General features: G+C 39.2%; 1 protein-coding gene across 1 annotated transcript in view; it reads right to left on the bottom strand.

Moving 5' to 3' along the window:
• Positions 1-17,333, bottom strand: part of cntn3a.2 (contactin 3a, tandem duplicate 2) — a 69,765-nt gene extending 52,432 nt beyond the window's left edge. The window contains exons 1-2 of the mRNA XM_056237674.1: positions 16,916-17,333; positions 2,523-2,660 (exon numbers count right to left, since the gene is read on the bottom strand). Of these exons, the coding sequence (XP_056093649.1) occupies positions 2,523-2,577 (55 nt within the window). The 5' untranslated portion in view covers positions 2,578-2,660; positions 16,916-17,333. The remainder of the gene's footprint in view (positions 1-2,522; positions 2,661-16,915) is intronic.
• Between the last annotated feature and the right edge of the window lie 10,536 nt (positions 17,334-27,869).

Genomic DNA, 27,869 nt, shown 5'->3' with positions numbered 1-27,869 from the left:
TTGATTAAAGAGGGTGTATTACTTAAAAAAAAAAGATATTTGCAGATAAATCGTTTAAAAAAAACATTCTGTGAAAAAAATTAGATTTTTGATTTCATGGTGACTTCAAGTCTTTTTTTTTATTTTTTATTTTGAGGGTAAATATTGTGCAAATGACAGAATTGCACAGCAACACACATACATAGTGCAGAAACACAGACCATATGTGGAGAGATCACACCAGGTGGGGTTCTAATCAAGTGCTATGCTCACATCACTCAATTTCTACTTAAGATGGTTTCATAGCGGCAAAATCACATTTACGTGTGATATTTGTTTAGAAAATGGGAACTAAGGCGCTCTAATATGACATTTACATTGTGCACAATGAAGTTATACTTAACAATAGAGTGTATTTCTGTTTCTTATCCATTTCTAAACTGTGTAAGCTAAACTGAACGTCTCCGTTCAGTTTTATATTGGTTTTCAAAAAATATTTTGTCATTTCTGAAACATAAAATAAAGAAAATAAACGTAATAAAAGTATCTATACCAAAACAGCTATGTTTATACAACCATAAATGAATGTGAAACAAATAAATAAACAATATTTTCTTGCAAAATAACATACAGTGGAATAGAGCATAATGTTTAGTGTTTCAGATTTATTTACTGCAGAAATGTTTTACTATAAAATATGATTTACCTTAAAGAATTGCATGCATGTGTTTATTTTGTAGAAATAAAGCAAAAGGCAACTGAATGTGATGTGTGTTTAGTAGATTCTTACACACTGATTTATTCATTTTAAGTATTTGGGATTTTAAAGGGATCATGAACTGCATTTTGTAAAGTCCCCCTGAGGTGAAAATCCAGCTTTTAATGTTGTTTATATGTCTATGTGGTGTTTTTAATGTGCTTTAAGACAAACCATGTGCAAATTCATGAGTCAACACCATTGTATTTTCTCCTTAAAACTGCAGTGGACCAAAGACAGTCACAAAAACACGGTTTGAAATCGCTGGTGTTTCTGACGTCACAAATTACCTTTGTAACCAATCACGTCAACGTGTGCTGGTGTGAGTGAGTGGAGGCGGGGCTAATTTACATATTCATAGAATCACGAATACTAAATGAAGCAAGGGTGTAGAGTTACATTCAAGCTATTTTAAGACATGAACAATTAATTTTTTCAAGGAAAAACTTTTAAATATGTCATTTTGATGATCAAAGATGAAGGGATTCAATTATTGACTACAGGGGGACTTTAAATACATTTATAATGTTTTCTGAGGTCCACTTATAATGATTTTTGCATTAAAAAAACTTGATCATTTAGAAGTAATAGGCTATTTTCTATCCTGTTTTTAAAACGCTCCGTTATGATGGGTATGCTGCATTCAAGATTTGGATGTAAAAGCCCACTGCTATGACTGGATAACAGTTTTGCATATTAACATAATTTGACGTGTGGAATTGTTATGAGAACTTCCAATGTTGAAAAATGGCAACCGGTGAAATTCAGCCAAACATAAAGTGTAAGTACTTGGAATTACCACAGTTGACAAAGGATAACTTGCATGATTCAATAGGACTTCGATGAGCAAAATATATTTAAGTTGGATCTTTTCAACGAATCGGTTGATTCAGTTGGCAAAACCAGTCTGAATGATTCATTCATAAATCAAATTGGTTCTCGAGTTCAACTCACATACTCAATGATCCCGTCACAGCCATTAACAGCTCACAGGCGGTGAAGAATGACTCAAATTGCAATCTGTTCCTCACGCAAAGCTATCGTATGGCTTCAGAAAACTTGAAATACAGCACACATGTTGTACAGACCACTTTTATGGTGCTTTTTCTTCCTGTTCCAAGCTAAAAAGACTCAGAAGGGAAAAGAGCAACCAGTACAATTATTCAGAATATCGTCATTCGAATTTCAAGGTTGAATTGGTATTTATAAATCTGTATATTTCCAGTGAATTCATATTCAGAGAAATAATTTCCCCTCCCACATCTATAGGGAGTGAAGCCATAAACTGTGACATACTAGTTCAATTTCCTTGGAGGACACATTGTATCGAAGCCTCCAAAACCTTCTATGGCGCAACACAATTCATTTTCAAAGTGACTGCACAGCTTAATTGAAAGCTCTTCCACCACATCCAAAACACGTCCTGCTCCTGTAAGCCTGATTCTCTGCGTCAGGGTCTATTACTGTCTTCTGCTCATAATCAAGATATGGGCTGATAGCAACAAATGCTGCAACATCACATTTGTTCCTTTCTGCTGTGAGTTCACACCCAAACAATAAATGACCAGACAAGTTGACCACATACATAATGCTTCAGTGAACTAGAGGAGAACATCGGATGCAACGGTCCGTGGCTCTTTGAGGAGCACTTCTCATTTATATTAACTCTGAGCATCAAAACATCAGTATAGTCTTCCTATAAAATGATTAAGTTAAAGTTGATAGAGACATACTTGTGAATACGCAACAAGAGCCACACAAGGAAGGAATTGCCAATTCATTTTACCTGCAAGATACTCCATGATTGATAGCAGCAAAAACTGTTTCCATAGTAACGTCATCTTCAGCTGCCAGGGGCGGGTGTTACTTGAATCCAGTGCGCCGTGAGTGAACGGCTGCTCCCTCGAAGAGAAAAACACTTGACCTGTTGAGGACCAGATTATGAGAGAAATTAGAAATCATTTATAGTACAGTCTATTTTTCTCAATTAACTGGAAAAAAAATGTATGCAAAAGAAAGCCATGAGGTAATGAGCGGTGGCTGCTGTGTGCTAACGATACACATTATGGGGCAAAAATTACAGCACTAATGCAGCTAATGTGGCTTAAAAGATCACGAGTGAGAAGATCTCTTGCACTCAGAACCAGAAAACAAACACTCTCTCCATGACGCAAATAGATGTTCATCGGCTATGTAAATTATCTATTGGAGTAACCAATGGCGCTTTTCCACTGCATGGTACAGTACGGCTCGGCTCGGTACGGCTCACTTATGGCGCTTTTCCACTGCATGGTACAGTACGGCTCGGCTCGGTACGGCTCACTTATGGCGCTTTTCCACTGCATGGTACGGCTCGCTTTAAATGGTACCACCTCTGTCGAGGTTCCAAGCGTACCGTACCGATACTAAAATGTGACGTGAACACACTCTAGATCACGGATTGGTCAGACAGAATCGTCACTACCAGCGTCATTGTATTTGCGAGACATCAACCCGCTAGATTTAAATAGCCAGTAACAGCCACCGCTGTTCTTCACAAAGAACCGGCAAAAGTAATGATTATGAATATGTAAAATATAGCAAGGAGATATTTTAATTGTTTATTAATAAACAAGTGTGTTCTTTGTCGGCTAAGATGAAGTTGACGATGCTGACTCGCGATCTTCAGTATAGCCTAGTGAACGTGCCAGAGAGAAATGCACATTTCATAAGGATTACATAAGCAGAGAGCAGTCTAGTCTGTTTTCTTTCGTTTTGAATTGTTCTGTTTAAAAGTAGACATGTGAGGCAAGTAGGCTACCTTATATGCTGAGTTTCGGTTCATTTATGAGACTCCAATTCACGCGCCGGGGCCTCTGTTTCCTATCTATCGTCTGCTATATTGGCTTCGTTCTTATTTATTAAATCCAGGCAATTGGTTAATGAAACATTTATTAAAATTAAGATACAATTAATACAAAACGAAATTCAGGTTAAAGAAAGGTTTTGTGCTTTCTGTTCGATGTCTGTGTGAAAGTTTTAAAGCATCTTTTAGTGTCGCTTTCAGAGCGCTCACGTCCGTAACGGAGAACACGTCCATAACATTGTTTTTTCCTCATAAATGCGAACACGAAAAATAAAATAAAATAAAATGAATATTTTATGTACTGTGGAGACTGAGAGCCAACCCTTCTTCATCCGGTGGGTAGTATTAGCCTACTTCACTAAAAAATATTTTGCCTCCAAGTTTTTTTTTTTTAAGCAATCAGAAATCTGAGGGTACTGCTATAATCCCACCCACTTTGAAGCGGTACTAACTGCAGTGGAAAAGCAAACCGAGCTAAAGCGAACCGAGCCGTGCCGTGCTGAGCCGAGTCGTACCACGCAGTGGAAAAGCTAAGCGAGCCGAACCGTGCCGCGCCGAGCCGAATTGTACTGAGCCATACCGAGCCGTACCAGCAGTGGAAAAGAAGTAGATTTTGACAACAACAATTTTATTTTAAGGAATCTCTAAACTATCAAAAATCCGTTGAAGCAGACATGCTGAAAATACTAGTCAAGTTACCTTTATTTATAAAGCGCTTTATACAATACTGTTTCAAAGTAGCTTTACAGTGATAAACAGGAAAATAATGATTCAATGATGCAAACAGACTTCAATTCTGCTGAAGCAGCTCTAAAAAAACAATAGTAAACAGTCATTATTCATTTCAATTCAGATCAGTGTTGATTCATTTTGGTTCAATAACTGTGTAATGTTAGCCTGGTTAAAACCAGACCATTCTCAGTTGTAACTGAGTTATGGTCTGGCAAAGCGTCATAGACAAATCATTTCCAGAGGGGTGTCACCAACGGACGTCGCGGATAGACCTAAAACCAATCAGAGCGATGAAGGAGATGACGTATGCAGAGCGGCGGAGAAACATCTCTGAGTGTTGTTCTTTGCTCGGGTTTTAACAAAAAGGAAACGTTCAAATCGCTTAAAACAGACGCGATAGCTGATTCGAACGAGTGATGTTCGACGGCGGCATCCATCTTTGTAATGTAGGCTGCAAAATCTGCTTCAAAATCCCAGCGCTGTCGTCATCGTGTAAAGCCCGCCCCAACGTTTCTGATTGGTGCCGCGATTTCGGCGGATTGGAAATGAGCTTGAATGAGCTCTTTGCCAGACTAACTTTCAGAGCAAATTTAAATTTGCCGGAAGTTGTCTGGGTTTTCCCAGGCTAATTAAATGTAGTTATTACTCCACCACCTGCAAGACATCATTAACCAACGTGGTTGAATGACCAATTTGCGACAGTATGGTTTCGGGAAACAGCCGTGACTAGCTAGTTAATTTCTTCAACGATACAACGTACTATGGTAGTTAAGCAGAAAGTTATGTCTTTGTACGGGAAACGCACCCCGGGACTGTCATCCAAAGTGACGTTACATATGCTTATGCCCCACCCACGACTGGCGACAGAATCTGCCCTATTAGCTTAGCTCCTTCCCCTTAGCTCCTCCACAAGTTAAGTTTTGTTCATGTATTGGATTTTCACTGTAAATAAACTGCACATTGGTTCGCTACATCATTGTCTTCGCCTGCTCGACATCAGCTATGTTACAGAATACCCAAAATCCAAGAACATAAAAACTTAACTTGGCAGTAAACAAAGACCTGGCACTTTGAAACATGAGGCAGCCAGCAACTTACTTCAATACCCAACAAAGTAACAGGGCAAACATGAGGGCTTAAATACACAAGGACTGATCACATAACAAGGAAAACCTGTGAACAATAAAACAATGAACCAATCAGGACATGATGCAAGTACTATGAAAAGATCACATGTGGGGCAAGGGAGTCACATGACAAACCAGGAAACAAGACCAAGACAAATTTCAAAATAAAAGACATGAAAGCATGAACAAAACCAACAACACACATGGCAACAGATGTTTTGTTCGTTTTTATCTGAGGCAGGAGCCTTAAAGGCTCTGCCCTCTTTTGGCAAACAGGGTTGGGAACAGCAGCTCATTTGCATTTAAAGATAAAAACGGCATAACATTTTTTTTTTGCAAAAGGGCATTTTCAACATGGTATAATAAATGATCTGTGGGGAATTTTGAGCTGAAACTTCACAGACACATTCGGTGGGGACACCTGAGACTTATATTACATCTTGTAAAAAGGGGCATAATAGGACACCTTTAAAGTCACCATGAAATCAAAATTGACTATATTTTTTGGGGGAATATTGCAGTATTTATTATAAATGCTTTATCTGTGCACATCCTTTTTTTTTTTTAATTAATGTGCCCTCGTAATCTTTAATCAAAATAACTTCCCCTTCCTCTTAAAGAGACATCTCTTCTCCTCTCTGATGACGTGTTTACTGGCGTGAGGGCGGGGCAACCTGTCACTCACACGAGATCCACCAATGGCAAACCACAACCATCCAAACAATTCCCCATAAACAAAATCAAGTCCCGCCCTACATTTTTTCTTGTTTGAGAAGCCATTTCAACTATACATCACAACAGGGAAAAAAAAGACTATCGCAGTTTACGTTTCATGCCAACTTTAAAGCCATGAATGTTCAGATCACCTTTCAAAAGAAGAACATAGTTATGTGAAAAAACTATTTTTTCCCATCAATTTTGTGGTCTGTGCAAGGAAAAATTGGCTGCAAATAGTTTCAACATTGAAGTAGACATGTTGAAAATACTTTTTTTTCTCATGTCTATTCTCATGCAATTAAGAGACCAAGTGTGTTGTTGTTGTTAGAGTGTTGCTAATCAAATCAGTACATACATGGATTAACAATGTTTTCTTGAGTTGAATCGTTGTATCTATTAATATATTGTGTGAAGAAACCATAGTCAAATTGAATATTGTACAGTGTAATATCATACAGGTATAAATTCCTTATCAATTGATTATTCAATTGTTTAATTAAGGATTATCCATAGTTTCCATGATAGAGATCAAGATAAATCTTTTCATCACTACTGGAGCTGCCAGTTTCAAATGATTATTAAACAGCAAACACAAACTATGCAAAAGCAGCGGCCCTTCCGGCGCACTCAGTGTCCGAATTCATTCACTCGTTTTCATTCACTCCCTCAAGTCAACTATATAATGGACTGATGTAGGGAATAATGAATGAGGGTATAGGGGGTGATTTTGAACATTTACAGTTTTTAACAGAGAGTGAAAATGAGGATAATTTTTTAACAAATATTTAAACTTTTCGGTGCAAACAACTTTGCTAACATACTAAGCTAACCTCTAGAAACATAATATAAAGATGTTAAAATGCATTTCAAGCCCCCTTTAAGACTTGACGGATGAACTTGCACAATTTGCAATGAATTTTTATGTTTTATAGATGTCGCCATCATTAATATTTACTTTTGTCACTGTTACTTACTGGCGATACTCAAGTATGAACTTGACTTTGGTTGCCCATTCATACTAACAGCATTCAAGCTTCTTTTATAAGCTGCTGTGTATAAAGCATGACTGCACGTGTGATAAAAAAAAAAGCTTAATACTCCATTATACTCCAATGGAGTACTCCATACTCCAATAATCCATTGCTTAAAAAAAAGATGTTAAGAGAAGCCTATAGAAGTTAAACATGCAGTGACAGGCACAAAAACGTTTTAATTCAGTTTGATAACCTTCAGTTATCAATAAAAGTTCAATACCTTCGACTCTATTGAACTCTATTTTAGTGTTTAAATCCATTTACCCTAAAATCAATTACAAAAATATTACAAAGTCTGGAGATTTGGTCCGGTTATATGGTAATGTCGTAAGCCAGTTGGCCATCACCTACTGGTTGAGACAGAGGATGTACACTTTACAAGTATGATGGTCTGCAGGTTGTGCTGGTTTTGTAAAAATGACACACTATTCACAAGAGCCAGTGAGTTATGGGGTTTGGATGGTGTTCATTCGCTTATTTTCTACAATGCCAATCTGCCAAGCAAAATTTTAAATCAATTTATTGAGCCAAAGACAGAGAAAGCAAGACAAAAGGAAGGATGTAGTACTGTTGATGCGAGAACAGAGAGACTGCAAGACAGAGGACATTTAACTGGTTGTATTACTTTTTTTTTTGAATGTGTTGAACAATTGAATGTGTCTTTGCTGAATAGAACTATTAATTTCTTTCTAAAAAAGTGTGAATAATTATATTGACTACACAAATAATTATGAATGAAATACTAAATGTTCATATTATTAAAACAATTTACATTTAGCATTTACGTTTTTAAATTGAACAGTAAAATTCTACGGATGCTTGTTTTTCACCACGAAATAAAAAATTATAATTGCGACATTTTATCTCACTGAGTTTACATCTTGCAATTTTGACTTTTTTCAGAATTGTGAGATATATAGTCGCACTTGCGAGTTATAAAGTCAGAATTACGAGAAAAAGTGAGTCGCAATTGTGAGAAAAGTCAGAATTGCGAGTTTATTCCCTTGTAATTTCTTTATCTCTCACAATTCGGACTTTTTGTTCTTTTTAACTTTATTTTCCCAGGGTTGGAAGTTTTTATCTCAGAGTTGTGAGTTTATATCTCGCAATTCAGACTTTATTTCTCAGAATTGCAACTTTATTTCTCAGAGTTGCGAGTTTATATCTCCCGAGTCGCAATTCTGACTTTATCTCTCAGAACTGAGAGTTTATATCTCCCAATTCAGACTTTATAATTCCCAATTGTAAGAAAAAAGTAAAAATTGTGAGATGCAAACTCTTTGGTTGCATAATCTCCTCAATTTTGATGGTTTCAGAATCAAATATTCACTGAACATGCTCTGGACGGCGCGAAGTCATGTTTATCCTAGCTGCAATGCATATTTAATGTTGTGCAGGTCATATTTTTTGAACCGTGTAGTTCTGTTCATGATTTTCAAGGATAAGAGCACGTCACACAATCTGTCCATGTTGGCATCTGCCTTATTTGACTAGTTTCTACCAAATGGCAGACTAATTTGCGCCCACATACCGCAGAGTTTGATCAGGACAGTCCTGGCTGTGACCCATTTTTGGGGTTGCGGGCCACCAGTTAAGAACCACTGCTTTAAGATGCTGCTCAATGTCAATTTTCTCATAATACACTTCAGAGGAGCGGTTCACACAATTCACTGACACACAAAGCCGAGTAATATCCAGGCCACTGCAGACTTATAAGGGCACTCCAAGAATGATAATTATTGCCATCTTGTGTAGTTGTCAGAGCGTGGGGCCTCAGGAAGGATTCCTCTCATCTTTCAAGTTTTAGGCTGGTTTAAGCAGGAGTAAGTGTGTAAAATGGGATTTAAATACTCTGGATTTTGAGCGAAGAACACTGCATGTCATGTTCCGTCTTGCTAAGCAGTCTTGAAGTGAGCTTGTGAGACATTCTCTTCACACAGAACCCTCTAGTCCGTTCCCATTAATGAAAGTGTGCGCCTTATTATTAGGAGCTCTGTTATTTGCAGCCTAATTTAATGCCTTTTATACAAACAATTCAACATCCCTCCAAGATGTAAAACCCCATCGATGATGCTTAATGTTTCGAACTCTCTGAAGCGAAGACTGTTTCAAAGCGCCATCTCCACTCCATTACTGATTCTTTGATTATGTTGCTTTGTTCCTCGACCGACATAATAAGGGCTCAATACAAAAACGCATGCGTCCAGATCTTCGTCAACCCCACGCAGCAGATGTTGCTGAGACGCCGAAAGTAATGGGGAAATGCGTGTCGCCGTAAATTGACTACGGTAAAGTATTCTTCTCTCCTGAGGACAATATTCTGTCAATAGCATTGTAACAAACTGCTTTATGAAGCCCTCAAGTGCTTCAGAAAACTGAAATATCAAAGACATTAAGACAAAAAGAAGCATTCTGATAAGCAACACACTCAGACAGACAGTCCTTGTGTGACAAATAAATCTGTTACAGTCCCATAACGTTGCATTTATAGGTTAGTTAACTGACGTCTTCATGGCACAGCACTTTATTCTGTATAATATGCGGGTGAGATCTTGCTATGATGGTCCTCTAAGAGGGATTATTGTGTCGCTGGCCGGCCTGACTGATTTTCTCAATTACGAAGCTGTTGAGCGCAGTTTAGCGGGACAGATGTTATATTTGTATTCGTTTATTTCATTATTTTACGGGGTGGATGACATGTGAAATGAGGCTGAAACAAGAGATGAATATCTATTATGTCCCTTACGTAAGCACACAGATATAAATGGCATCAGGTGTGACTTATCCAAGGATTTATGGGGGGGGGAAAAATGCAGCTGAAAAATTGACTGGTTTAGTTAGGATGACATCAAACTGCAATATGTCATTATTTTAGATATTGATTTTAATAATAGAAGCTCAATGAAATAATAGATCAATCTATAATGTCTAATATTAACGTTCAAGTCAAGTGTGTTGACATGCACAATCATACACTTAATAACCTGACAGCATGTCCGTCATGTCAAACTGTTGTTATTCATTACTGTTTAAAGCAAAACCGGTGCGCATGGATTTTTGCTCTGATTTCACTCTTCATGTAAACACGTATGTTCTGGTGTTTAATTCAGTGTGTGCCGCATGACTAATTCACCTTTCTGTTCGTGGCTTTGATGTCATAACCAAGAATAGTAGAGTAGCTTTGAATTTCATCATGTCAATGTTTTGTGTGTGTTGTTGTTGTTGGTGAGAATGAGCTGATTTTGATCGTTTTCTGCATGTAAAAACACATACAGCATATAATAACTGACAAATAGGGCTAAGCTATGGATTGAACATTAAAGATATGTTAAAAAAAGATGAACTTTTTATTTGGTAATTACATTCCCTATCTCATAAGACTAGTTAAAAGATCATTCCCCTGTCTTGGAACTTGAAACATCAGTAGCAAAAATGGCATTTTAAAGATGGTTTGATCCATTTCTGTGAATCAGTTCTATGAATCATCTAACTATCTATCTATCTATCTATCTATCTATCTATCTATCTATCTATCTATCTATCTATCTATCTATCTATCTATCTATCTATCTATCTATCTATCTATCTATCTATCTATCTATCTATCTGTCTGTCTATCTGTCTGTCTGTCTGTCTGTCTGTCTGTCTGTCTGTCTGTCTGTCTATCTATCTATCTGTCTGTCTGTCTGTCTGTCTGTCTGTCTGTCAGTCCGACGGTCCGAACTGTCTGTCTGTCTGTCTGTCTGTCTGTCTGTCTGTCTGTCTGTCTGTCTGTCTGTCTGTCTGTCTATCTATCTATCTATCTATCTATCTATCTATCTATCTATCTATCTATCTATCTATCTATCTATCTATCTATCTATCTATCTATCTATCTATATCTGTCAGCCCTACTGACCTACTAGCACCAACTGTCACCAACATATAGAGATACAGCGATGAGCGAGGCCCGATTTGAGGCACAGTTGTAGTGGACCTCACAATATTAATCTCAGTGGTGACGAGTAAAGCTTTGTCTCTGAAACACAAAGCCATTAATAACGGCCTATCAATTGCTTTCTCTTTCTCTCGAACCAAAGAGTGGCCTCTACGGGTACCGGAGCACATCATCAAAATAGCAAATGAGGCTGGCGGCGAGGGAACCGGTACACAGGGACGCGAGATTCGTGATAATCATCATTCACTCTGTCCCTTTGCCTGTAGGCACTTTACATCAAAACAAATGACAACTGCATCTCATAGTGACATGTTAGTTTAAGCAAATGCATAGAAGACAGCTTATCAAAACCATTCCCGACGGAGAAACTGCTGTGTGCCAATGCTGATACGAGTGAGATTTGGGATAAATGTGCAGTCTGCAGCACATCATTGCATTACTGTAACAGGTCTGTTTTTCTATGTGATGTCTATTTAAATTATGTTTGATGAACAGCTGGATTGTATAGCAACAAGTGAGATGACCAATCTAGCAACTGAGAGAAGGCCGACCCGTTTCTAGGGAAAACACAAAACTATACCAATTACAAAAGAACAGAGATGCAATGGATTTTATTTGCATGGACTTAGAATAAAAAGCCTGATTTGATACATGAATTTCTAAGGCCTGTAAATTATCAACATGATTAAAACTTGGCTGGAAATCCTGTTGTACACAATCTACATGCCTCCTGTCGTCTGATTGATAGTTTATACTTTTTTAACAAGTAAAAGGCCTTTTAGTATAATTGTAAAAACGTCCCCCCTCAGGTTGTGGTACACCCGTCTTTTTTCTATGAAATCTTAACTGATTTTTAAACAGTAAACGTAAGAATAACTTTCATATTGTTACACTGTAAAACAAAATAGTTTTTCTCATCAAAAGTCATCAAAATAATTGCAACTTTTATGTTATGTTATACAAGAATCAACTCAGTTCAAGTCAGTTTAATGTAATTTAAGTTTAAATGACTTAAACATCAAAGTAAGTGTTATATTGATTGTACTTAAAAATTGAAGGCAGCAACTTTTTTTCTTCTTTTTTTTACATTGATATTTCAAAATGAACATTGGCTGGACTATAATTCAACAGGCTTTGAGGAACGTTTATTTGTTCATTTCTCAGTTGCATTGCATTATATGTTTTGCCCCCCAGAATAAACAACAGGGATCTGATAATAAAACTAAGTATTTATATATCATCATAATAAGACATATTATTGAGAGGTACAGTCACAACTGATGTATACATGCATTTTATGTCCTTAGTCTGCTATACTGCTATAAATATCTCAGTATATCAGAATTTTATGTTTCTTTTTGGCCAAATAAATATCAGCAACTGCACCAAATTGCCTATTTTTTGCTCAGTTTAGGCCTCTGAATAATATCAATGAGTTTTTTTCCTCTTTGAGTATGAGCTCCATATTCTCCTATATCATATTATATGAGCCATAAAAGCCTGATGTATCAAATATGACAACACACTTTTAAATTTTTTTTAATAAAGTGCTCCATTAAAAAAAAAAACTTTCTGACTATCATATCATATGCAAGGCTTTACAGGGTAAATCTTAACCAGTGTTAAGGTTTTCTTTCTTTTGATCAATGTAAAAAAAAGGCATTCTTTCAATACTATTTTTCTTCCTCTCCTTCTTAAATACTGACCTCATTTAGCTTTTATTACAAGACCTTCAAAGCTACAATAAAGCAATAAGCCCTGTGAAGCCGTGGTTTACAGTGAAATTAACACAGCTGTTCTAAATTCACTGTGAACCACGACGTCACGGGGCTTTTATAAAACGGTTAGTCCATGAACATGCAGGTCCTTCTCAAAAAATTAGCATATTGTGATAAAGTTCATTATTTTCCATAATGTAATGATAAAAATTAAACTTTCATATATTTTAGATTCATTGCACACCAACTGAAATATTTCAGGTCTTTTATTGTTTTAATACTGATGATTTTGGCATACAGCTCATGAAAACCCAAAATTCCTGTCTCAAAAAATTAGCATATTTCATCCGACCAATAAAAGAAGTGTTTTTAATATACAAAAAAAAAAAAGTCAACCTTCAAATAATTATGTTCAGTTATGCACTCAATAGTCAATACTTTAATACACAATACTCGGGAATCCTTTTGCAGAAATGACTGCTTCAATGCGGCGTGGCATGGAGGCAATCAGCCTGTGGCACTGCTGAGGTGTTATGGAGGCCCAGGATGCTTTGATAGCGGCCTTAAGCTCATCCAGAGTGTTGGGTCTTGCGTCTCTCAACTTTCTCTTCACAATATCTCACAGATTCTCTATGGGGTTCAGGTCAGGAGAGTTGGCAGGCCAATTGAGCACAGTAATACCATGGTCAGTAAACAATTTACCAGTGGTTTTGGCACTGTGAGCAGGTGCCAGGTCGTGCTGAAAAATGAAATCTTCATCTCCATAAAGCTTTTCAGCAGATGGAAGCATGAAGTGCTCCAAAATCTCCTGATAGCTAGCTGCATTGACCCTGCCCTTGATAAAACACAGTGCACCAACACCAGCAGCTGACATGGCACCCCAAACCATCACTGACTGTGGGTACTTGACACTGGACTTCAGGCATTTTGGCATTTCCTTCTCCCCAGTCTTCCTCCAGACTCTGGCACCTTGATTTCCGAATGACATGCAAAACTGAGCAACAGTCCAGTGCTGCTTCTCTGTAGCCCAGGTCAGGCGCTTCTGCCGCTGTTTCTGGTTCAAAAGTGGCCTGACCTGGGGAATGCGGCACCTGTAGCCCATTTCCTGCACATGCCTGTGCACGGTGGCTCTGGATGTTTCTACTCCAGACTCAGTCCACTGCTTCCGCAGGTCCCCCAAGGTCTGGAATCGGTCCTTCTCCACAATCTTCCTCAGGGTCCGGTCACCTCTTCTCGTTGTGCAGCGTTTTTTGCCACACTTTTTCCTTCCCACAGACTTCCCACTGAGGTGCCTTGATACGGCACTCTAGGAACAGCCTATTTGTTCAGAAATTTCTTTCTGTCTTACCCTCTTGCTTGAGGGTGTCAATGATGGCCTTCTGGACAGCAGTCAGGTCGGCAGTCTTACCCATGATTGCGGTTTTGAGTAATGAAACAGGCTGGGAGTTTTTAAAAGCCTCAGGAATCTTTTGCAGGTGTTTAGAGTTAATTAGTTTATTCAGATGATTAGGTTAATAGCTCGTTTAGAGACCCTTTTCATGATATGCTAATTTTTTGAGACAGGAATTTGGGGTTTTCATGAGCTGTATGCCAAAATCATCAGTATTAAAACAATAAAAGACCTGAAATATTTCAGTTGGTGTGCAATGAACCTAAAATATATGAAAGTTTAATTTTTATCATTACATTATGGAAAATAATGAACTTTATCACAATATGCTAATTTTTTGAGAAGGACCTGTATTTCTTTTAATATTTATCACAGGTGTATGATTGCAGAGTAATGTACAATGGCTTCAAACGTGGCTCAACCAATCAGAAACAAGGACCGGAACTATCCATTTTATAATGTCCATTTTGACCTCCTTTCTGTAAATAAAAAAAGTGCTTTTACTAACAAACTAAACACTTTTAATCGTATAATAATCACACATATTTCGTCTATATGTGTCTTTGAGGACTTTTCTGTCACATTGTGTTGTTAAGTGCTGATCTGTTGTAATTAGAGAAGGCATGCGTTTGTCCTTAATTTATTTGCTCCCTTAAGCCCAAAGTCAGAGACACTCATTAGGATAACGAATGGCAGCTTTGGAAAGAGGTCTCAGGACACAGAATTCTTCCAACTCCTACATGACTAGACGACTAATAAGTCTCATCATGGCTGCTCCCTGTGCATGAGGATTTTTGAGAACAACACCGTTTTTAAAAATGTCAACCCACAAGGGCACTTACGCTAACAAATAACTTGAATTGCTTGTTTTTGTGCCATATAGACTCACTCCGCAACAGATTATTTAGAAATGCAATTTAGTTCTTGGCGTGAATAAATTGAGGGGAGCGCACGTATATAAAGCAGGTCATTTGAAGATTCTCCATGGTGTGAATTTTACGCAAGTTGTCTGTGGCATAACTGTGGCGATGAATGACTTCATTTCACAGCTATAATATTATTAGAGGTCCACAGAATATTTACACCACACGTGTGGAATGAAATGAGCGAAATGCTGCATTAAATCCAAGAGTCTCCTCTCCACACACGGCAATGCAGAACGCACATTTAGCATGTGTATGCGGAATAGAGTCCTTGGCTGGATTTTATCGCGGATTCGTATTAAATCTGTGGCTGTGAGATGAAAGGACACTTGGCAGTTGGCACTTCTAAGCGGTGTGAAAAGTGAGGGACGTTTCTTGACTTCTCTTGACTCCATGCGATTCAATGATCATCTCAAATTGCATGCATGCTTCAGATGAATAATTCAAGTGAAATTAAAAACCAAAAGTTCACATTAAAAATGCAAAGCCATATTACAAGGATCATTTCGGGAGGAAGTGGTTGATATCGGTTCAACCACGGAGCATGGGGAAGTGTTACATCACATGAGAAGTATAAAATGAAAAATGAAATGCCTCGCTGATACAAGTTCATCCCACTTTCAGGAAACACAAACAGGCATTTTGGGCACATTCAACCCACTCTTTACATTTACAGTATTCATGTTGCATGATTATAAGAAGTAACCAACATGAGAGTTAGAGTTATTGTACTATGTAGCTACTTGCAAATACAACACTACATCAGACAATTGAGTACATGATTCAGAAAAGTTATTGTGTGTGTGTGTGTGTGTGTGGGGGGGGGGGGGGGGGGGGGGTGTATTTTTCTTCCTCTGTTTCTTACTCATTTAGCCTTATTTCCAAAAACTTCACAAAGCTACAATGTAACCTCCTTTCTGAAAATTAGATGGGCTTTTATAGTGGTTTCACTAACAAACAAAATACCTTTAGTCGAAAATGTACTATTTTGTATGCATATTTCATTGCAGGGAAATATGCATGTTTGGAAACATTTTTTTTGGCTATATATTTATATATACACACACATTCTTTAATATGATCAGTACGTTATAGCAACATTTGTTTTTACATTGCTTTAACTTGTGTAAGTTATAGCCTACAAGATTCAACTAATCTTTTTAAGTCAGTTTAATGTAATTTAAGTTGAAATGACTTAATGACATTCAAGTTGATTGTACTTAAGAATTTTAGACAGCTTTTTACAGTGTATATATATATTATTTATACAGCAAATAATACTATTTACAAGCAGCTCTGTAGTGTTATACTACATGCAGTTTGTTGTAACAAGGACATTGTAATGTAAAGCGTTAGGCACTTTTTGTTCTGAATGTCAGGCTCTCTCCAGGGGTTTTCCTGACACACCAGCAGAGCACCTGTGCATTTCTGCAGCTGAAGCTCTGCCTGAACTTCACTGCTGCAGAGCTCCTTATATCCCTATCTGTCAAATCAAACCCTGTCAATCACCATCATCCAGCACACACACACACACACACACTTTAACAGTAAACCAACACGAGCTGCTCCTATTTGACCTGCTGATTAAGCATCTGCTGGTTCAATCGGCACTGATTCGATGTGAATTCTAATGCAGCAACAAATGTAATGAAAACACACGGCTGCACCTGAAACCCCATGCAAGGTGAAACAATGAGCAGACAGAATAATTATAACAATAAAACACTAAATACTGATTTGAAAATATCTACTTTACCCGAATAACGTGTTTTGTCCCTCCTCGCAGTACGTGTATTTCTTCAGTCTGTGTTCCACAAGCGGTAGATGAGAGATGCTGACATCGCAGTCACTGGGATTTCGGGAAAACCATTTTGCCCAAGTCTTTGCGTCCAGAGAGAGAGAGAGAGAGAGAGAGAGACAGAAGAAAAGCTCAGGATGTAGGAAGGTTTCGCCCTTTCTCCTTCGGTTCTGACTTCACCTCTGAATATAATATTCCAGCACGGCTCCCTCGCAGTGTGTCTGCAAACTGCGCTCAAAGCTAGACAGTCCAGCGCCTGTGCCAAGCTCACCTCGCTGGGTTCACAGCCACACAGAGAAAGAATGAGACGTTGTTTGCGGCCAGATTTACATTCAGCGTGTCCAGCCAGCGCTGGGTCTAGCAAATCAGCAGAATGATAGCGAAAGACTGGAGTGAGACACTGTATGAACAACAGCGCCACCTTCCGACCTAACCGCACAATTCGCCGTTATGACTAATTAGGATTTTTTTTTTTTTTACAGTTTTAGATTCCCCTTCACGATTCTGATTCCAGAATGGTTCCATATTAACGATTTTTTTCTTTTGATGAATGAATGAATGTCCTTTGGATTTGATCAATTTATTGAGTCTTTGCTGAGTATTTTTTTTTTGAGTGTGTGATAATACCTCAAAATTTTGATAGTGTATTACAGTTTTTACAAAACTATTAAGCAGCAAAAACATCAACAAAATACATTTCAACATTGATAATAATCAGAAATGCTTCTTGAGCATCAAATCGGCATATTAGAATGATTTCTGAAGGATCATGTGACACTGACTGGAGTAATGATGCTGAAAATTGATCGCAGGCATGAATAGCATAGCTTCAGTATTTTAAATTGTAATAATTTTTCACAATATTACTCATTTTACTGTATTTTTTTTTACCAATACAGCCTCGCTGAGCATAAAAGACCTAAAAAAGATCTTAATTCTATTCTAAGCTTTTAGTAGTATTTCTTAATTAGTATTTTTTGTCTTGATTTCTGATGTAAATATCTAAACGTTCCTGAAAGATGATATATTTCAGATGAAAAAAACAACAACATAAAACATTAAGTCTTATTTTCAGAGAAATAGAATGAAATTTAGTGATATTTTTGCTTTGCAGGGTAAGAAAAAGAAACGTGTCTTCCTTTTGAATCATGTAAATTTTTCTTATCTCATTGGCAAATAATTATTTCCTTGAAATAATGAATTATTATTGTATGTCATTGTGCTTCTTAAATAAATATGTAAATGTATTTTGTTTTAAGTTGGGATGTTTAATTATTTATACTGGAATTTTTTTTTTTTTTTTGGCAGCATAATTGGGATGTTTCCACATGAAGCCCCATTTTTAGGATCCCTTCCAGAAGATGTTTTACAGTGTGGGCTGTATAGCTTCCATTGCACTGATCTTGAAACTTTCATTAACATAAAAAACTGACTGATTTATCTCTGAAACCTGCAGCAGAGAGCCAACTGAACTTGTTATGTGAAACATGACAGGCTTGCAGTTATGCTCAATGCCTTGAGAAAGATTACATATCCGAGTGTGATTAAATTGACCTTGAAACGAGACTAGTGAATCCCATTCATAGACAAATAACACGATTCTGTGAGTGCCACTCTTCCACAAGTGTAACTAGACCTGTGTCAAGACGAGTGTCACTTTTGTGTGAACTTTTCTCCCCACGTTTACACAACTTTAGAAGGGTTAACAAGCTTTACCAGCAGATGTTATTCAGGTCTCGGCAATAAACAAGTCCCTTCACCTCAGCGCGCGCACAAACCTAATTCAAGGAGGAGAGCGAGTTTAATTGAGCCTTTAGTTAAGCTACTTTCTGCGTTTCATTTGCACACAAGTCAAGAACTTCTATAAAAACATCACTGTCGATCAGCAGACCCCACAGGCCTGCACTGGAGTGTAAAACACGCACGTTCGCCCACCAAAAACACAGCGTTTTATTAGCACTTCCCAGACATATCCATCCATATCACCCCATTATAATTGTTGTTGGAAACAAGAGCGGAAGATTAGGTGATCTTTGGAAAGGTCGAACTCTCTCCTCCGGGTGTTGAGAACAGGTCAATTCCAGAGACAAACCCCTGTAAAATAAGCTCTCTTTATTAAAGCCGAAGCCGTGTTCCTTCCCCACTGCCATTAAACACACATTAATCATGCTTACTTCAGCCCAGGATACTTTAACACAGCCCAGCCATCATTAATAACGCTCCATCCAGTCCCGCGTTGACATTTCCTTTAATTATCTCCGTAATTTATTCATGTACTGTATCAGTGGCGCTTGTTGTGCGAAGCTGCCTGCGAGGAATATTTTGCTCAAGCCTCTTCAAGACACAGGATTAACTATGCTAATGAGGAAGCTGGGAGGCATGACTGCTATTTGTGCGTGTTAAGCCGGGAAGCCATTAGGCCCCCGATTTACACGTGCCAATTGAAACAGGTTCGAATTTGTTACCGTGTCAGAAATATTTTGAGTATTTTATCTGTGTGGCTGGGAGATCATTTTTGTCAGACATTTTTTTTTTTTTAGGTTTTCATTCTTGGTTATAACCACTGCCGTTGTGCAATAGAAGCAATGGTGACATTTTTTCTCCATTTTGTCACATGGTGGAGTTTGGGTTCCTTGCCACTGTCGATATTATTGATCTTACTATACTGACGCTGATGTATGATAACTAACCTGAGCAGAACGATGCATATTTTTTTTGCAGAACTGCTTTATAGATAAATAGATAATTGATGATCTTTACAATGGAACTGAATCAACACGAACTGACTTCGAACTGACAGCTTAACAACAGCCGAAATGCATAATTTTTCCTGTTATCACTGTGGCAAGCTGCTTTTAAACAACCCGTATTGTATAAAGTGCTATATAAATAAAGGTGACTTGACTATAATGTACAGTACTTAGCAGATTTTTCTTTGATGTAACATTGTCTACACTATAATCATTTTAATATAGAGCATAGCACCCTGTGCTTTTACAGCCAGTGTTGGGGAAGCTACTTTGAAACTGTAGTTTGACAAGCTACAAACTACTCGTTAGTTAAAGTAGTTAAACTACAGTCAAGCTACCCTTTTGGAAAAGGAGTTAGCTGCACTACAAGTTACGATCAAAAAGTAGCTAGCTACATTGAAACTACTTTTGCTTTTTTTGAACAACATATTATAAATAACTGAATAAGTGTCTGAGGAATGTTTTAAGTAAAATATTTAGTGTTTAAAACAATGCAATACAATTATGATTTTTATTGTTTTATTACACACAACACTCAAATATCTCAGACTGTTTGTCAAAAGTGCAAAATTGCAACAAATACAACATTGCAAGAACAAAATAGGCCTATACATCCAACCAGGGGCGTAATTTGTGGGGGGGATGGGGGGGATATAACCCCCCCAATATTTAAATCTATGCATTACAACCCCCCCATTATTTATACCATGATCACAATATCAGGAGGCATACCCAAACTTCAACCCCCCCAATGTTCAAACCAAATCTACGCCCTTGCATCCAACGTAAATTGCATGTATAGACTTTTTCTCAAAAATACCGATTGTGATTGTGAGATGGTTGCATTTTGGCAAGAAAATACATTGAACAACAGCTCACATGTGGCACTGACAATGCACGTTAAACTCGCTCACATGCAGTGATGGAGCTCGCAGAATTTACTGTGAAAGAAGAACCTGAATCACAAGCTGCTTGTGAGCACAGTTCGGTTCGCTCCGGATCCAGTCACAACAAATCTATACAGCAATTTAATTAGATCAAAGCCTTTGTCGTGCGATAAACAAACTAAGATTACATTTTTTGTTCAACTGAAACACGATGGCGCAAACTTTAGTTTAGTGGTCTTTTTATGGAGCCAGATCAGACTCATTAATAATTCACGCAAAAAATACGATTCACACATGCGTAGACAATTTCACATGCGTGAAACCTAATTCACGTACACACACAAAAAAAATCACGTGCGTGAAAAAAAAACATATTCACAAAAAGCAATTCACATGCACAAAATAAAATTATATATTCATAAAATACATTTCACAAATGCAAAACACAATTCGTAGATATACAACTGTGCACAAAAACCTTTGAATCTTTAAAATGTACGAGTGTGTCCTTGAATTTGAATGTGCAAATCGTCATTCACGTACGAATCGCCTTGGATGTGTGTGTGTGTATTTTTGAGACTTTCCTGGCAGCGCTTACTCGTAAAACACAAGGGGGTAATCCATCGACCGGAAGTTGAAGCCGGACGGGTGCCGCCATGTTGTAGCAGAACTTCACTTGCGTTAGCATTTCCATTGACTCCCATTCATTTTTGCGTCACTTTGACAGCGAATAACTTTACATCTGAGGCGTTTAAAGACTCCATTTGTCCATTATTTATTTCTAAAGAAACACGACAATGTATAAAGGGCTCCATTACCTTCTATGTTACACTATGGCCCCGTAGAAACAGATTTAGTAAAAATAGGCTAACGATTGCGTCATAACCACTCGACTCTCTGTCGCGCTGTACAGAAGTTACCGTACAGACAGCAGGAGAAGCTCGCAGGCAATCGGGGGGACGTCCCGTCAAGGGAGAAGCCCATAGATAATGAGTCCATAAAAGCAACGGAATTCTTACTCCTGCTCACTCACGCCAAAGAACTCTTTGCTCAAGTTCCCCGTCTCTGCAAGATTAACGTTGGCAGTTTTCACGCACAGCTACTAGAAGATTAACGTCTGTCAGACAGGTTGCTCACGTCATCAAGCTTAGTTTGAGTCGGTCTGAGTCTGCGCGTCAGGAACGGAAGTTCTCAAAAATCGCTAAAAGTGGGCTTCAACTGTCTCAACTGAGTTCCAATGAGATCGCTCTGTCCATTTCTTTTACTGTCTATGGTAAAACAGAGCAGTCGTACTCTTCAGCCAATCAGATTTAAGCTCATCAATCGACCAATCAGTATCACGTGAGGGCGGTCCTATCTGTATGTTACGTCATCAGCTTTCGACCAGTTCATGGCTGAGCAGAGGTAAGTGCAGTTAATCGTTCATTTCGGTGTTAACTGAAGTTAGAGATCAGTTGAAGCAATAGTTTATGAACTATTAACTGATGTAAGCAAGTGTTGTTGTAATCAGATGTCCCATATCGTGTCAAAAATGAAGAAGGATGATGCTTGTTTTGTTGTATTTTAGACAGCTCTCAGCTACAATCATCACGCTAATGATTGCAAAACAATCATCTGTGGTCAATACCCACCCTAGCTCTCTCAGCACTGGCCTCATCGAGATTGTTCTTATAATGGTGAATAGACCTTTTTAATGAGCACCCAGTGTTTATTTGCTATTTGTGTATGTTGTTAAATTATTATTAACACTTGTTTCCCTGCATTTTTCAGGATTACTCACCTTTGGTGTGACATCTGGATAGCAGTCACAAACATCTTAATCCATGTTGTTTCTTTATTCTCTTTTATACTTTTGTTTTTATGTCTTAATTGGTAACACTTTACTATAACGTTTCATTAGTTAACATGAACTAATAATGAACTGCACGTAAACAGCCTTTAATTATTTTTTGTTAATGTTAATTTCAGCATTTACTAATACTTAATTAAAATCTTGTTAACATTAGTTAATGCACTGTAAAGTAACAATAAAAAGCTATATTTTTAACTAATGTTAACAAAGATTATCAAACACCGCAACAAATGTATTGCTCATGGTTAGTTAATATACATTAAGTAATGTTATTGTACCATATTGTTGTCACGGTGTGGTGTAGGAGGAAGACGAGGCAGGCAGAAGATCCAATATAAACTTCTTTACTTGAGTGAATATATCAGGATACAAATACAAGGACGACAGGCAGAAGGTACACACTCACAAAACCGGGTAACATTAACGAGAACCGACAAAGGAAGACTGAACAGGAGGAACTAAATACACACACTGATGAACAGAATCAGGTGACACAAATGATGATAATTACAATCCACAGGTGACAACGATGAAGACAAGCAGGTGTGTAGACAAGAGGGATGCTGGGAAGTGTAGTGAAGAGGCGGAGACAAGACAGACTGTGACATTACACCCCCCCTCCGGAAAGCGCGACCTCGCGCTGCAGACGAACCAAGGCGGAGTAGATGGAGGGAGGAGCCAAGGCGGAGCAGATGGAGGGAGGAGCCAAGGCGGAGCAGATGGAGGGAGGAGCCAAGGCGGAGCAGATGGAGGGAGGAGCCAAGGCGGAGCAGATGGAGGGAGGAGCCAAGGCGGAGCAGATGGAGGGAGGAGCCAAGGCGGAGCAGATGGAGGGAGGAGGCAAGGCGGAGGCGGGGCTGACGACACCAGGGGGCCGACTGACAGCGGCGGAGCAGGTGAGAGAGGAGACCAGGGTGAAGCCGTAGAGCCGACGAGACAGGGTGACGCTGAGGGACTGGAGGGACATGGTGAGACCGTAGGCTCCGGCGACTGAAGGGTAGACAGGGACACAGAAGGACACGGTGGAGACAGAGGGAGTGAGGACCAAAGGGATACTGAGGGGAGTGAGGAGTCCAACAGAACCGGGGGGACGAAAGGACGAGGCGTAGCCAGAGGAGAGAAGTCCAAAGGTGAGGGAAGGCCGACGAGGGACCAAAGTGGATCCGGGGGGACGAGGGAGCCTGGCGGAACTGGGGGACTGAGGGGCCATGGTGGAGCTGAGGGAGGTAAGAGCCAAGGGGGAGCAGATGGGACGAAGGGCCGAGGTAGAGTCCTGGTAGAGGAGGTTGGAGGCGGAGGCCAGGGATCCACCGACCAGGCTGGATCAGCAGGGCTGGTAGTCAGGGGTGGACGGGTTGAAAGGTGGCAGATGAAGGGAGGTGGGAGAGGGAGGCTGGGTGGGAATACAGTCTCTGGCAGGGCGGACGGGACCAGCGGGGAAGAAGTCTCTGGCAGGACGGTCTCTGGCAGGACGGTCTCTGGCTGGACGGTCTCTGGCTGGACGGTCTCTGGCTGGACGGTCTCTGGCTGGACGGTCTCTGGCTGGACGGTCTCTGGCTGGACGGTCTCTGGCTGGACGGTCTCTGGCTGGACGGTCTCTGGCTGGACGGTCTCTGGCTGGACGGTCTCTGGCTGGACGGTCTCTGGCTGGACGGTCTCTGGCTGGACGGTCTCTGGCTGGACGGTCTCTGGCTGGACGGTCTCTGGCTGGACGGTCTCTGGCTGGACGGTCTCTGCTGGGCTGGACGGGACCAGCGGTGAAGGCTTGACTGGGCTGGACGGAACCAGCGGTGAAGGCTTGACTGGGCTGGACGGGACCAGCGGTGAAGGCTTGACTGGGCTGGACGGGACCAGCGGTGAAGGCTTGACTGGGCTGGACGGGACCAGCGGTGAAGGCTTGACTGGGCTGGACGGGACCAGCGGTGAAACGATCTCGGCGGGATGAGATTCCGGGAGAGCGCTGACGAGATCTTCTCCCAAGCAGATGGTGAAGGGAGAGTTACAGCTCGCCAGCACCCAGTCCACGAAGGCAGCAAAGTTATCCCGTGGACCTTCTCCGATTAACTGCTCTCTGCATACGTCATTCAAGCTCACCTTAAAAAACGTGCAGAGGCAGACATCCGGGTAGTGAGTTAGATGAGCAGTCTCTAGAAAGGTCCGTGTGTGTTCCTCCAAAGATTGTTTCCCTTGCTCTAAACACAGGAGGAGGACAGCGGGGAAATCCATTTTAGAGTGGTCGGTTCTTCTGTCACGGTGTGGTGTAGGAGGAAGACGAGGCAGGCAGAAGATCCAATATAAACTTCTTTACTTGAGTGAATATATCAGGATACAAATACAAGGACGACAGGCAGAAGGTACACACTCACAAAACCGGGTAACATTAACGAGAACCGACAAAGGAAGACTGAACAGGAGGAACTAAATACACACACTGATGAACAGAATCAGGTGACACAAATGATGATAATTACAATCCACAGGTGACAACGATGAAGACAAGCAGGTGTGTAGACAAGAGGGATGCTGGGAAGTGTAGTGAAGAGGCGGAGACAAGACAGACTGTGACAATTGTAGTGTTACCAATATTCAACATGCATTTCCTTATGTTTTGTGCTGTATTGTCATCTTAAGGTTTTTAAATAAGGTTTTTTATTGTCATCTTAAGGTCTCACAGGACAATATTGTGAAGCTTTAATTTTACTTTGCTTAGTAAAATAGGCAAATCTGATTTTGTGCTGATAAGACAAAGGTACTTATCATAGAGAGGCAATTAAGATTATGCGACTAAGATTACTCAGTAAACTCTATTCAAATACCATCACTTAATTTCCCACGTCCTCTGTCTGCACCTCTCGTACTATAGGTTGTTACTATTTTAAATATCAGGACAAAATCTGATATGTCCTAACAGAGAGGTCTACTGATGACTGGATTAAACACAATTCATTTGTTCACTTTTCACTTGATGTATTGCACTTATATTTATATACTTTAAAAGCAAAGTAGACTCTGACTGGATCTCACAACTCTGGAAGAGATGTATATTTCTCTGTACTGAATGTTCATGATCTTCATATGTAACAGGAACATTAATCATGATGAAGTCATTTTATATATATTTTATTCCCAAAGAATTTCGGAAACGTTAAAATTAATAAAACGTGTACATCAAATTGAACTATGTCTTTGAATCTTTTCATTCTGACAAGAACATTTAATAATGCATGCATAGCAAGGCTGTATTCCTAGAGCGTGTACATATAGTCCGCAGGAGACAAATGAATACAGTAACAATGCATCACTTTCAACCTCTTGTTGAAACAACTGTCAAAATGGTTGGCTTGCAACATGACTGTTTTCAAAGATTTACAGTAGGAATGGTAAGATCACAGTTCTGGTTGTCTCCAACTTCATACATCATCTGTCTCGGAAATCTGAAACAATAAAACTACATAATATATGATGCTTAAAACAAAACATGTCTCCTATATATGCACGTCATTACATACATTATCATCAGTTGAATGTGTGGTGGACAGGACATGAAAATCCATCAGTACTAAAAATAAATGTTTATGTTCACATGTGGACTGAACAGCAGTTAATAAACTATTGCATCAACTGATCTCAAGCTTCTTTAACTTCAGTTAACACAGAAATGAACGAGTAACTGCACTTACCTCTGCTCAGCCATGAACTGGTCGAAAGCTGATGACGTAACATGCAGGTAGGCCCGCCCTCATGTGATACTGATTGGTCGATTGATAAGCTGAAATCTGATTGGCTGAAGAGTACGACTGCTCTGTTTTACGAGTAAGCGCTGCCAGGAAAGTCTCAAAAATACACACACACACATCCAAGGCGATTCGTATGTGAATGACGATTTGCACATTCAAATTCAAGGACACACTCGTACATTTTAAAGATTCAAAGGTTTTTGTGCACAGTTGTATATCTACGAATTGTGTTTTGCATTTGTGAAATGTATTTTATGAATATATAATTTTATTTTGCGCATGTGAATTGCTTTTTGTGAATATATTTTTTTTTCACGCACGTGAATTTTTTTGTGTGTACGTGAATTAGGTTTCACGCATGTGAAATTGTCTACGCATGTGTGAATCGTATTTTTTGCGTGAATTATTAATGAGTCTGATCTGGCTCCATATCTTTTATGTTCATTACCAAACGCGGACAGATCATGGCGGTTCATTGTAATTAAAATCAGAAATAGAAATTTGATGTAACATAGAGAGCAATAAAGCAGGATAATTAATACATTTTAAAATGCCCATTAATCACCTGTATGTGCGTCCTTAAATTTGTGCTTGAGGTCTTCTGTACGTCAGTGAACCGTTAGCCGCAAGATGCGTGAATAAACAACAGGTGGCGGTAATGGCAAAATAAATTAGTTTGTAATCTAACAAGAAGAAGAATATCCTTGCATCGCGCTGATTCGCGCAGGCTCAACAAAACACAATGTAGCTTTTGCTCGCGCTACACCGCTACTTGCTGCTAAAAGTAGTTAGCTACTGGAAAAGCTACACTGTTTAAAAAGCAACTGAGCTACTGCCAAGCTACTGAAAAATGTAGTTAAGTTAGTAGCGTCGCTACTTGTAGTTAACTACTCCCCAACACTGTTTACAGCAGATAATTCTAGTCCTCAAATTTGATTTCATAATGGTGGGGGTTTTCAGTTACTCCTTCTGTAAGTTATTGGCTGGTTATATTGCTTCTCCTGTATGTGGCGAAAAAAAGTGAATGTCTTTATGAGTGAATCATTGAATCATTCACTCACTCAAAGATGCTGATTCAATCAGGAACAAAACACCACTTTTGTTGCAGAGGCCGAAATCAAAAATTTCCCTACATATTGAAAAAACAGTACAACATATTAGTATTTCCAAATGCATAGTATTCGAAAAACAGTAGGTGAAGGTTTTAAATCACTTTACTATCCCTTGAGGCCACAGATGAGGAGCTGTGAATAAGTGGTGAAGAAACGCAACTGACACCGAAGGTTTAATTCACACGACAATTTTTCAACCCAAATTTTCACTACACATTATGGAGCCGAAGCTGGCCATAGGGTCTGTGGGGAGGACCTGTCTGGTTCTTGTGGTCTCTGCTGAGGATCTGTCATGTCGACGAGGCCTTTACAGGGGATTGTCTAGAAGACATGGTCTCTGTTGACATTCAGGGCTGTGTTGTGGTCGTGTCTAGGTGCAGGTCCACCATCTGATCTGGATATGGACCTCGGGTTAAGGATGAGACAGACAGACTAATATTAGCTTAGATGCCTTTCTTATACGATGTAACAAGTACATCGGGTCTTATGGGAAGTGTTCCTGGTTCCGGTTGACCTTATTTATGCAGCCTAACAATCATTTAACTGATTTTGAATAATAGAAATGGATAATGTG

This window comes from Rhinichthys klamathensis, unplaced genomic scaffold (assembly GCF_029890125.1).
Source record: "Rhinichthys klamathensis goyatoka isolate OS25496 unplaced genomic scaffold, OSU_Roscu_1.1 h1tg000492l_1, whole genome shotgun sequence".
Lineage (NCBI taxonomy): Eukaryota > Metazoa > Chordata > Actinopteri > Cypriniformes > Leuciscidae > Rhinichthys > Rhinichthys klamathensis.
The sequence above is the reverse complement of the archived record's forward strand: the minus strand, read 5'-3'. Positions and strand labels throughout refer to the sequence as shown.